At 38.2% G+C, this 13826-nt stretch overlaps 2 protein-coding genes and 1 pseudogene across 3 annotated transcripts in view; all 3 read left to right on the top strand.

The window, feature by feature from the left end:
- LOC105233541 (NADH dehydrogenase [ubiquinone] 1 alpha subcomplex subunit 9, mitochondrial-like) overlaps positions 1–12095 on the top strand; it is a 28854-nt pseudogene extending 16759 nt beyond the window's left edge.
- The window catches only part of LOC125778133 (uncharacterized), a 107265-nt gene continuing 98886 nt past the window's right edge, over positions 5448–13826 (top strand). For both annotated transcript variants that reach the window (XR_007422510.1, XM_049454664.1), the window contains exon 1: positions 5448–6146. Coding sequence is in view for 1 of the 2 variants with exons in the window: in XM_049454664.1 (XP_049310621.1) it covers positions 5448–6146 (699 nt within the window). In the remaining variant the exon portion in view is untranslated. The remainder of the gene's footprint in view (positions 6147–13826) is intronic.
- Positions 7397–13826, top strand: part of LOC125778238 (uncharacterized) — a 78315-nt gene continuing 71885 nt past the window's right edge. Inside the window, exon 1 of the mRNA XM_049454902.1 lies at positions 7397–7498. The gene's annotated coding sequence lies outside the window, so the exon portion shown is untranslated. The remainder of the gene's footprint in view (positions 7499–13826) is intronic.

Here is a 13826-nt window from a genome sequence, read left to right as displayed (position 1 = left end):
GTGTCAAATGTATGCTGCTTACTGCAAAATCTAGAGTGGCTCCGCTGAAGACCACGTCTCTTCCGCGTCTCGAGCTCTCGGCAGCACATCTTGCCAAATTATGGTCACGAATTGCGCCAATGTTGAATCGACAATTTGAAAAAATTATATTTTGGACAGGCTCTGAAATCATATTGCATTGGGTAAAAACGCATCCATCGTCATTACAAAACTTTGTTGCAAATAGAGTGTCTGAAATCCAAGAATTGACTGACAATATAAATTGGCGACATGTGCCAACAAAACAAAATCCTGCGGATCAAGTGTCTCCGGGTTGCAACGTGGATGAATTGAATAATTCAATATGGTTTGGCGGTCCACAGTTCCTCCTAGAAGACCCCGCTATATGGCCAATTAACACTCACTTCCAGCTCTCCCCAGACGATGAAGCATTAGAGAAGAAGAAAAATACTTTCACACTAGCCATAAATGTGAAAGCGAATTCACTATTGAACCTTATCGAAAAATTCTCTTGTCATCAAAAATTGCTTCGCGTGGTTGCCTATCTATTACGGTGGATTAGACGACCAAAAATACCTACGGAGGGAAGGGACCTGACATCTGACGAATTACACTTGAGTTTTTTTTAAATTGCTCAGATGATTCAACATTCAGAATTTGCGAATGAAATCCAAAAACTCATGAAAGGCACCACGCTACCCGCAAACTTGCAAAAACTGAATCCGTTTTTGCATGAGTACTCGGATATGTCGCTTTCATTCAAATTAATCCGAGTAGGAGGTCGCCTTTTAAATGCACCTCTCCCATACGATGCCAAATTCCCATTATTACTAAATAAGAATTCGCACTTCGTTATTAATTATTTACGGTTCCTGCACTTTTGAAATCACCACGCAGGGGCAAAAACGTTGGTTGCGCTTCTTCGAGAACGCATATGGCTGATCAATGCAAGAGAAGCATGCAGTAGAGCCGTAAGAAACTGTACATACTGCTTTTATTATAAACCGAAGTTGCAAACCCAAATAATGGGAAACTTGCCAGTTGGTCCAATTTATACTACATTAAAAATACGCGGTCGACCACCCGTGAAAACCTGTATCGCAGTTTTCGTTTGTTTCACGTCTAAAGCAGTACACTTAGAATTAGTTTCTGACTTATCAACTAATTCCTTTATTCTCGCCCTAAAAAGGTTCATTGGTCGCCGAGGGATGCCACAGACGATATACAGCGACAACGCAACCAACTTCGTCGGCGCCGATCGCAAGTTGCGCGAACTCAAAGAGGCGTTTCTGTCCCAGTCTCCGGAAGTAATGAAATTAGCCGCGGAAGAAGGGTTCAAATTCGCCTTTATACCATCGAGGGCGCCGCACTTCGGCGGGTTATGAGAGGCGGCAGTGAAGTCCGCCAAACACCTCGCCGTGCGTGCAATGGGCAACGTGCTGCTTACCGCCGAAGAGCTAGGAACACTGCTCGCCGAAGTGGAGGCCATCCTCAACTCGCGGCCCCTCGCACCGTTGAGCCAGGATCCCAACGACGGCGAAGCATTGACTCCAGCACACCTGCTAATAGGGTGCTCCCTCCGAGCCTCACCACCGGCACAAGTGTCAATGGACCCAATTCGCTATTGCGAGAGATGGCAACTTGTTTGCTGTCTCAAGCAACAGTTTTGGCGACAATGGTCCAAAACGTACATTACCAGTCTTCAGAAGCGCAACAAATGGCTGCATCCGAAACGCAACCTGCAGCCCGGCGATCTCGTCCTCGTCCACGAAGACAACACGCCACCGCAGCAGTGGGCACTAGGACGAATCGCCGCAACCGTAGAAGGACGAGACGGAAAGGTACGAGTGGCAGACGTGGCAACCAAGGCAGGCACCATTAAGCGCCCTATTCACAAGCTCGCCCTGCTGCCTGTCGAAGTTGAAGGATCATGATCCTGTCAAGGTGGCCGGTGTTGCGTCATGCGACTTCATAAATTAAAAAATTTTGTTTTTAAGAAATAAATTTGTTAAAATATTTGAATATATTATAAAATGTTTTACATCATGTAAAATACTTACAATTTTTGTAGTATATAACCATAACCATCATCTACTACTTAGAATAATCTATTACCATGAACTTAAGATTGCTGAATTGAATTAGAACTACATACTTACCCCTTTTTTGTATAAGTTAACACAATATAAATTCATATAAATTCGCTGGCAACAATGTCTGCACAAAGTCAACACAATATTAATTCATATAAATTCGCTGACAACAATGTCTGCACAATTAGGAGTCAACTTACAGTTGAGACTCCTATTGCAACCTTAGCTCAATGGAATGCGCTACACGCGCACCCGTTCTCCCAATCATTAGGTAGGTGAGCGAAACACGCGCAAACCGGAATTTTTTAAAACCGAAATAGCACAGGCAATTAGCTTTTAGTTGCGCATACTAGTGAGTCCAACGTGTAGAACTTCAATCTTAAAAAAGCTTAAGATTTTTTCAATTTTATTTTATTATTCAATTTCAATTCACTTCACTTCACTTTTTTGCGTCCTTATACATACATATGCTCTCAGCTTGAAATCTTCACTGCAAATGAGCTCATGCTTGTCAAACATGAGTGGAGACGATCAAATTATCGTCCGTCAAATAGAAATATCAAAAATTTTTGATTTTCATCAAACAGAGCTGACAACAGGTCGGCGTAGCGTACGTGTAGCCGACGAGAGCCGACGACACTAGCACACTTAAAGTGTTTGACGCAATTATTTGATCGTCTCCAGGGCACTTAACAGATTGCACAGACACATTGAAACATTTTCCGTTGTTCACTAACACTTACATTTTCTGGAATTTTCAACTGAATGGGAGAATACGTATGTATGATAGAGAAAAACTATCGACACTCTAAACATATTGTAATGTTAACTTGCTAGAATAGGAGACAGAGAACGTACTTTTATAGCGAAGGTTCATGGTGTGCCGATTGTCAAAATGTTCCTCTTTTTTGAGAGGTTGAGTTTTCTATTAGTGGATTTCACCACAAAAATATTAATGGCGGATTTCACCAATAACATGAAAGGGTCGAAAATAGCAGAATTGAGCATATTCAGTGTTAAATGAGAAAAGTGATGCTAATTTCAATGTTTAGAAATGTACACTTACAGATTCGCGTAGTTACAATGCGCAAACGACTATGGATATCTTTTATAGATATGAAAAATATATTTGATATCGAAGCACATAAGTATTCATGTAGATATGTGCAACTTGACCTATTTAATGACGAATTCCATTAATCATATTTGTATAATTACCTTCTTCTTCTTCTTTACTGGCGTAGACACCGCTTTCGCGATTATAGCCGAGTCAACAATAGCGCGCCAGTCGTTTCTTCTCTTCGCTACCAATTGGATATTCCAATCTAAGCCAGGTCCTCCTCCACTTGGTCTTTTCAACGGAGTGGAGGTCTTCCTCTGCTTCCCGCGGCGAGTACTGCGTCGAATACTTTCAGAGCAGGAGTGTTTTCATCCATCCAGACAACATGACCTAGCCAGCGTAGCCGCTGTCTTTTAATTCGCTGAACTTTGTCAATGTCGTCGTATATCTCGTACAGCTCATCGTTCCATCGAATGCGATATTCGCCGTGGCCAACGCGCAAAGGACCATACATTTTTCGCAGAACCTTTCTCTAGAAAAATCGTAATCGTCCCAAACCCAGCGCGCAACCCTAAGTAGGGGATGTTTCGCCTTCTCACTTTAGCTTGCCTTCAAACGGATGTTCTTAGGCTACCCAGAGGACACTTGGTCAAAGACCGGAAGTCGTGAGCTGCTTGAGTCATATGTTAAAGAATCGTTTCTGGCCACTCCCAAGTGAATGGCGGTCAGAGAACTTTCCTCACTTGTGTGAACTTCTACACATGACTTCATGCTCCTTAACCCTACCCTCCTATCTTAATATTATAATTAATATAATTATAATTAATAAAGTTTTTTTGTGTTATAGCCCTGACAGACGACAGCACTAATATGCATTAGCGGGCTTAATTTACATTTATTTGCGTATTTGACCCATGTCAATGCAAGTTTGTAATGCACAAGAATTCCGTGCATTTGGTTGAATTTACTAAATTTGAGTAGACAACACTGCTCAAAAATGGCCGATTTTTGCTATTTATTGACAGATGTCGCTCTTTTGCTAACCATTTTTCCAATATTCTTAACTTTTTTGCACACTTTTTCCGCATTACAATCAATTATTGCTATTAATTTCACTCTATTATCTTTTAACGTAGATAATAATAAACGAATTTTTTCGTTAAATTTATATTGATTTTCCAAAATTACCAAAATTTCTTTTAATAATTTATCTTATTCATTTTTATTTCACTTTTTTTTTAATAAAGAAACAAATTTCACTATCAGCTGTCTAAATGCACAAGCCTGCCGTCTGGCACCATAAAATTTCAATTCGCATTAGCGTTGCTTAAGGCGCATTATTTTTGCACGTCTGTCAGGGCTATTATATACACATTTATGTATTTGTTTGCTTTGGGCATTAAAGGTTTTGATAACGGTCGCACAGATTCACATAAGCATATAAAAAAAATTTATAAAAACATACGCATAATGTTCACATATTCACATATGTATGTAATTTTGTGTGCATGTAAACAAATTTGAAAGAATCATTCGTATAATGTTTGTGAATTTGTCTACACACAACTTTGTGTGTAAATACTTGTATATACACCCATTGTTTCATACAAAAACTCCATTGTCACGGACAACCAATGGCCGAACGTTTTGTCAAAAAGTCAATGTGTCGAAAGGCTTGACGTGACGACAAGGGTTGGCCGAAAAAAACAAACGAACGGCCGCCTATTGTCACCGCTTTCCTTGCCGCTGTACAGCTTTGCCCACAAACCAGCGTATATATTGTTACAAAAGTAGTGTTAAGTTGTATTTGTATTACTATATGCATCCCTGATTATGAACAATAGCTGTAGGTATATGGAATAGCATTTGTCTTGTTGTAGACATCTGGCGCCACGGCTGTCTGTTTGTCGAAACAATAGACATCTGGCGCCGCACTGTCTGCTTGTCTAGGTAAACAATTGCTGAGTCTGGCGCCGCGACTGTCTGCTTGCGTCTGGCGCCGTATAGCCGTATGTTCTGGTAATTTCCAGACGCGATATTCTAGAAGGACACGTCGGCATCAGCGAGAAGTGCGTGGCTATATAAGCCGTGGCAGCGCCAACGTAATCAATCAGTGCTAAGAGTAAACTGCTATAGTGTAGACGAGTTGTGAAATAAAGAGTTGTTGAATTAAATTGAACAGTGTTGATTTTAATTGTCAATCCAGAGATACGAACCTAACAAAGTAAACTAGCAAGAGTAAATTCGTAACAATTGGTGTCAGAAGTGGGATTGTCAAATAATCCAAATTCAAGATGGTTAAATTCGGAGAATTGAGAATTCAGCAATTAAAAAAAGAACTGGAGGAGCGTAATTTGCCGATAAGCGGGCAAAAGGCGGATCTGCAGGCACGATTACGTGAAGCAATGAAAGCGGATGGAATTAATGTGGACGAGTTCGAATTTAATGGGCCAGAAACTTCTACAAAGGTAGAAGAAAAAGTAGAAGAACAACGAACATCATCAAGTGCAGACACGAACATGCTGTTAGTGGCTATTAAGCAAATAATAGCTGAAAATACATCACAAATAGCAGAAAATCGTCTGGCACAGCAAATAGCTGAAAATATATCACAAATAACAGAAAATGTAGTGCAAACAGAAAATCGTTTGGCACAGCAAATGACGCAAATAGCTGAAAATACATCACAGTTAGAGTCTCGCCTTACACAACAGATTACGGAAAATACTACACAACTACAAAAACAAGTGCAAGAGAAATTTTCAAAATTTGAAGACGAATTAAGCACTTTAAAAAATGGCGAAGAAAATTTAAAATCAGAAGTTCTGCAATTAAGTAATCGTGTGCGAGAACTGCAACTACATGGCCCTGCACCATCAACAAATAATCAAAGATTGAAGGCACCCACATTCGATGGAAGTATTCCATTTCAAATTTTCAAACTTCAGTTTGAAAAGACAGCGATGGCCAATAACTGGAATACAGCGGACAAAGTGGCGTCCTTGTTTGTATCATTGAAAGGACCTGCGGCAGAAATCCTTCAGACTATTCCAGACTGTGAACGGGACAACTATGAGGCATTGATGAGTGCGATAGAAAGACGATATGGCAGTGAGCACCGGAAACAAATATACCAGATCGAACTGCAAAATATGGGTCAGAAGATGAACGAGTCATTGCAAGAGTTTGCAACTGAAATAGAACGACTGGCTCATTTGGCAAATGCAGATGCACCTGTGGATTACATTGAGAGGGTAAAAATTCAATGTTTCATAAATGGAATTCGTGATGTGGACACCAAACGCGCCACATATGCATTGCCAAAAAAAACGTTTGCTGAAACGGTTTCGCACGGCCTCACACAGGAAACAGCTTCCCTACTAAGTAAACCAGCACACAAAGTACAAAGAGTCGAAATGGAACAACCGGCGCTGATGGAAGAAATATTGAAGACTCTGAAGACAATTGCTGCACAGCGAGTAAATACAACAGGCAGATGTTTTAACTGTAGAAAAGCGGGTCACTTTGCCTGAAATTGCAAGATAAAAGTAAACCCATCAAAATGGAAACAACCAACAGAACACCGAAAGAGGATTCACCACAAAAATGCGGATGCATTATCACATCGCCCTTGTCCACTGGAATTTAAACATTGCTCCAAATCAGAAGGAGAAGAAGGTATAATCGACGTGCGATTACTGAATATAGAACCGGAAGGTGATTGGACTCCTCACCGCATCAGAATCAATCAGCTGGAGGACCCTGATCTTGCAAAGCTGGTAATGGCCAAAGAAAATGGGGTACGACCACCAAAGGAACAAATAAGTAACGAGAGTCCAACGGCAAAAGCATATTGGGCCCAATGGAACAGCATAAACCTCGTTAATGGATACCTTCATCGTACCTGGGAAAGCGAAGATGGCAAACAGTCTCGTCTGCTGATCATAGTACTGAAGTCCATGATCCCGAAAGTATTGAAAGAATATCACAATGGACCTAGTGGAGGGCACCTCGGGATTACAAAAACTATAGAGAAGATTAAACAACGGTTCTACTGGATCGGTTGTCGAGATTCCATAGCAGAATGGATAAGTAATTGCGTAGAGTGCATGGCAGCTAAAGGTCCTAAAGCCAAAAGTCGCGGTAGGCTGCAACAGTACAACGTGGGATCACCATTTGAACGAGTCGCAATGGATGTTGCAGGTCCGTTCCCAACCAGTACGGCCGGAAACAAATATCTACTGGTTGTCATGGACTATTTCAGTAAATGGCCAGAAGTATATGCCTTACCAAACCAGGAAGCGAAGACCGTAGCCGAAGCGTTTGTAGAAAATTGGATAACAAGGTTCGGAGTGCCCGTCGAATTACACTCAGATCAAGGCAGGAATTTCGAATCTTCCATTTTCCAAGAAGTCTGTACAATATTGGGCATCCACAAGACACGGACAACAGCGTTACACCAACAATCAGATGGGATGGTAGAGAGATTCAACCGAACGCTCGAAGAACATCTGCGGAAAATCGTTGATAAAGACCAACGGAATTGGGACAAGTGCATCCAGATGTTCCTGCTGGCGTATCGTTCAGCGAAGCACGAGACAACTGGTTACACGCCAGCAAAGATTATTTTCGGATTTACTATAAATTTCTGCGACTCCCTGCTGATCTTAAGTTTGGAACGAATCCTACAGCTGTAAGAAATTATGGAGATTATTGTTCTGCCTTAAAGGAAGAAATGAATGAATTGCATCTAATGGTAAGACAGCATACGCATCTGATGAGCAATAAGATGAAGGACCGGTTCGATCAAGCGGCAAATTCAAAAGGTTTTGAAGAAGGTGATCTGGTCCTGTTGTACAATCCACTTCGAAAGAAAGGCTTGTCCCCGAAACTGCAGACAGCCTGGGAAGGACCCTATATGGTGATGAAACGACTTAATGACGTGGTATACCGCATACAAAGAAATGGGAAAGCACGATGTAAAATGAAAGTAGTACATTTGGAGAGGCTCGCCCCATTTGGTTCAAGAGGATTTGTGCCTAATCGGGACGATTAGGCTTTAGTGGAGGGCAGTGTTACAAAAGTAGTATTAAGTTGTATTTGTATTACTATATGCATCCCTGATTATGAACAATAGCTGTAGGTATATGGAATAGCATTTGTCTTGTTGTAGACATCTGGCGCCACGGCTGTCTGCTTGTCGAAACAATAGACATCTGGCGCCGCACTGTCTGCGTGTGGACTTAAACAATTGCTGAGTCTGGCGCCGCGGCTGTCTGCTTGCGTCTGGCGCCGTATAGCCGTATGTTCTGGTAATTTCCAGACGCGATATTCTAGAAGGACACGTCGGCATCAGCGAGAAGTGCGTGGCTATATAAGCCGTGGCAGCGCCAACGTAATCAATCAGTGCTAAGAGTAAACTGCTATAGTGTAGACGAGTTGTGAAATAAAGAGTTGTTGAATTAAATTAAACAGTGTTGATTTTATTTGTCAATCCAGAGATACGAACCTAACAAAGTAAACTAGCAAGAGTAAATTCGTAACAATATGTACATATGTTTGTGCGTGAGCTTGCATACATATCGACGCAGCTGCGTAAAAATATTTCAGAATTACAAAATATTTTTTACATTCCTTGACAAATACAGTCAATCCCGGTTATGTGCCATAACCAAAGATACAGATATTTGTGGTTTGTTAAAAATAAAAATATGAAATGGTACATAATTGAGTGCGGATACTTAAGCGAGCGGTACTTAAAGTAATAATTTCTATGTATTTCAAAAAACAAACCGGGAGATGCAGCGGTTAAGGGAGATGATTTTCATTTCAGCGGAGTACTATAACTTAGCCGGGATTGACTGTACACATAAATCAGAGGAATATTGAATATTTTCTTTGAAACATTTCTTGACTTGAAAATCGAGAAATAAACTACGTTGTCTAATGTATTTGAATATACTTATGCGGGGTTGTCACTTTTTCCTTCTCATACATTTCAGAAATATGTATATTCACTTTATGATTTTTAGCTTTTGAAATCGTCGCGAAAAGTCGCTTGTAGGCAAGGCATGCTCGGGGAGATATAATGGCGTCTGCTTTTATGAATGAATCGAATATGCTTTTTGAAAATACGTCTGTGTTCATGAATGAAAATTTTGTTGTTGTATAATTTACTATAAATTTTGACGTCGGCCATATTGATTCCTGATGCCATTTGAGACGATTGATGTTTCTGTAGAACGATATTTGTAATTTTTGAGGGTGACATATCTACATGTGAACACATATGAGTATGTACATATGTTGTGTATGCATTGTTTGTATAGGAATGTCATACCCACATATTAACATTTGTACGCATATAAATTGTGTATGATGATGTTTTATACGATTGTTGTTTTTGTAGAAAAATATTGGAAGGCGACATATTTACATGTGTATACAGATTAGTATATATGTAGGTTTTTGTGTGCATTATTCGTATGGGAGTGTCATACGCATGTATCTATGTACATATAGAGCAGCGCGCGCATATTATTTTACTGATAAATGATATCTTGATTTGCTATGTACATACATTTCTGCAGTATAGATGCGTATGAAAGTTTTAAATGATAACAGGTGTGCTTTACATACATATATTATTTTTGTAATATATATATTAAATTTTTATAGTATATTTTCTTTGAATTCTCAGCTCTGTTCACTCATTTCTGTTAAAGTGCCAGCCGAGCCAAAAGTGGTGAACTCCACTCATGGCTCTTGACAGTTCACACGCTTGTCCGTAGTTGGATCTTCTCTATAAATATACGTTCTCTGTAGGAGAGACGAATACCCAATTTATCAAGAAGAAGAAAACGAAAAGCGCAGTTTATTTTGGATTTTAAAGAGGTAAGTTCATTACTTGATAATTTGATATTTTATAATTGTGTTTTGTTGTTTGTATAATTAAAATTTTCAGTATTACAGAAATCATTTGGAGCATTTGGAGAATTCAAATATATTGCGTATGACAAACAAATAAGAGAGTAAGTTTTAAATTATTAAAGTTAAATAGTGCATATTTAATTCAAATAGTTGTTATAGATTGTGCATTTTTCTAAGAAAATGTAATTTGTGCGTTATATCTACATATGTATATACATACAAACATTTGTAAATGTAAAAATTTTAAAATCTAAAATGAAACGAATTGTGCGGTTACAATTATAATTGTGTCGGCTTTAGAATACCGTCCCAGGATTTCGGAAATAAAATGGGTATGGTCGGATAGAGGAGGTCCTCGGATCAATATTGCAATCTTTTAGTTGATGTTAAATAAATATAATTGAACAATAATTATTAAAAAAATGCACACGAATTAGTGAAGTGCTAGTGGACATAAAAATGTGAAATATAAATGTAAAATTAATTTTAAATCGAAAAATACGTTCTTCAAATAGTGGTAATTTTCAGCTTTAAACGCAAATATCTCGAATATTCCCGCGAGTATAACTATATGTATTCTTGAACTGGAGAACCTAATCTATAACTAAAAATGTTCATTTGTTCGTATACAGAATATCTAAAATTGTTTAAAATAAAAACAACATTAGTGTTTCATAATGAATAACATTGAACATAGTTCGAATATACATTTACGCATTTCTGCTTCGAAGCATGATATTAAAAATTAAATTAAAATTAAACTTTTTCAAGCTTGCTTCAAGCAAATGAGAAGTTTTTTTTTCAAAAAAGGATATTTGCATTTTAATTTTTTTAAACTATTTATATAGTCTTGTCTTAGTGCTGAAATACACAACTTCTTTACTTTAAAGTTTCAGAAAATGAGGTAGTTTTAAGTAGGTTAGATGTTAAATATAATTATTTTTCCATACCTATAGATGCTAAAATTCTTTTAGTTACACTCATTCATCACCTTTTTAATGATTTTTCATAGAATAAATTTCGATGACCTCGTGGAAGAAATGGTACCGTCACCATCGTCTGGCGGCCATGCAGGTATAATGGATTAATATATAAATACATATATTAGTATTTGCTTTATAAAAACATTTATGTTTTTCAGATATAATCCAGAAGGTGGATGCATTGAGACCCGTCTCACTACCATTGCAAAGTCCCTAACAGACAAAGTAAGTAACGCAGTATTACATTACCAAATTAAAACAGAAGCTAATTTTTATATTTTAATTTTCTAGATTCCAGAAAAGGCCGAGGTGCAGGCATAAAGTAAATTATTGCGCGAATGCCGCGTCATAGCGATAAAGACGCACTACCGCATTACCGGTGACTTGGAGAACGAGCATTACGTGGAGCTTGCTTCGAAATTGCCAATGTCAACGGAAGAGCACGTGCGCTTCGTGGAAGACAAACTTTCACAAAAGGAAAACACGTCTGCTATGGTAAATATTTCGTTTTGAAATATTATGCGATTGTAATATAATTTACAGTAATTTTTTTTACAGATGTGGCTAATATTGTAGTCATGGGCGCAAAAGGCAATGTGGACGGCATACTGCGTGGTATGTTTTCTGACGAAGGAATCCCTACTAAAGCTGAAGTCCGTAGGGTTAGTTTTTGGTAGGTTTTTTTACTGATATATATTTGAATGCCTTAACTTATAACGTTTCATTTTAGATATATTTTCTGACAAGGATAAAAACACAATCTGTGGAGAGCTCCGGAGATTTGTGGCCTTAAGCCAAAATCGTTTTAAGCAAAAAAAGCATAAACTTAAGGCAAAATTAATATAAGTTTTCTTATTATTACTTATATATATTACTTTTAAGATGTAAATATTAGTTTTAAGTTGTACATGTTAGTTTTAAGTTGTATATATTAGTCCTAAGTTGTACATATTAGTTTTAATTTGAAGCTTCTAATTTTACTTTTACAAATATGAATTTTTAGAATTATAATTTCTATACTGAAATAAACTTAATTTGTATTATTTTTCTGCCGAATGTAATATTAATAGACAAATTATTAGTTTAAAAAAATATTTGATTATTTTGATTTTATTATTAAATAAAGCGAAATAATAAAAAAAACTGAATTTTATTTAAAATAATTGAATTTGCTAGAAGTAACAAATGGGTAACAGATAATCTTGTTACTGCTTGTTCCTGCTAACATGTTTATATGTTATAGATAACAAACTGATAACCAAAATAATGACACTAACAGATATTCGGGTAACAAATACTTTTTGTTATCCATAATACATAGGTAGGCTATGCGCTAACAAAAGAATTTGTTATCCGTAACATACTGTAGAACAAGGCAGCATGCGATATTTGCCATTGGTTAGAGCGATATAACCATTGAACATCAAATAGCTATGTGTTACTTTAGTCTCACTCTCTAAGCAAAAGTAACAAATATTTTAACGAACGCAAAAGTGAACAACCACAAGTCGCTTACACGTTTGCTAACAGCTACCCGTCTTGCAGGGTAACTTCATGTGACAAACCGGTATTATGTTCACTGTGAAATTGTGAAAAAAATTTAAAAAAATAAGTTATTCGTTTCATAACATTTCAAATGGAAACCATCAAATCAATCACGTGTATTGTGCAAATTTTCATTCAATTTCAACAGCAGGCATTTGTCTTTAAGATGGTAAGTTGAACTGTGTAAATTATGTGGATCGTGCATTTGAGGTTAAATTCACCACTTTGTCCATAATCCAAAATGCCTAGAGGACGACGTGCGAACATCGGCCGCCGCACAAGACATGCAAGCCAGCAACAAGTGTATTCACCGAACTTAAGCGAAGAAAGAAAAAAATAAGAGGAAATGCCCGATTGTGACAACGCGTGAGGACACGAAGATCATTGCCATCATACAATCGCTTGGCATTCCAATATGATCCCACTGCGAACTACAGTGATGATGAAAGTTTAGATATTGGACCAATGACGACTATATGCCGATATTGCAATGCGTTAAAGTTCAAAAGAGAAACGGCTGGATTGTGCTGCGCAAGTGGAAAAGTGGCGATCCAACTAAATCGCGAGACATTGTCGAAGAAGCAATATCATGCATCGTGTAAACGAGACACATCGTTTGTACGATGTGTTACAATATCCCAGGTGTAAGCGATGGCAACTCTGTTGCCCATCAAGTGTCAAATAAAATAAAGCAAGTGGCAGCAACCAAAGACACAGTCAACGAGCAACCGTCAGCGAGTGAGCAACATAAACGAAATATTTGAGAACATCCAGTAAAGTTGAATAAGTGTAACATTTTTCTTATATTCACAATAAAGTTTTGTATTATTATATATAAGTGTTTGACTGTGCACACGAGTACGGTGTTTCTCTACAGTTCAGAAGTGGGATGATAAACCCATACACGTCTACAAACATAGTAAGTATATGTATGTGCGTTGGTGAAGGGCTATAGGCACCGGCAGATATATATACACGATACGTAAAAACGATACGATGGTGAAGATCAGTGATCTGAAGGTGGAACAACTGAAGAGGTTGCTACGGGAAAGGCAATTAGCGACGACTGGCACGCGAGACCAGTTGTTGCAACGCCTTAGCGCATATGAGGAGTCCGACGAGGTGGACATCCAAGAGATCAACGTTACGGAGGAGTCATCCGAGATGTCAACGGTGGCACAACTGCAGCAGGAGATGAAGCAGTTACGCGAGATG

This window comes from Bactrocera dorsalis, chromosome 4 (genome assembly GCF_023373825.1).
Source record: "Bactrocera dorsalis isolate Fly_Bdor chromosome 4, ASM2337382v1, whole genome shotgun sequence".
Taxonomy (NCBI): domain Eukaryota; kingdom Metazoa; phylum Arthropoda; class Insecta; order Diptera; family Tephritidae; genus Bactrocera; species Bactrocera dorsalis.
The sequence above is the reverse complement of the archived record's forward strand: the minus strand, read 5'-3'. Positions and strand labels throughout refer to the sequence as shown.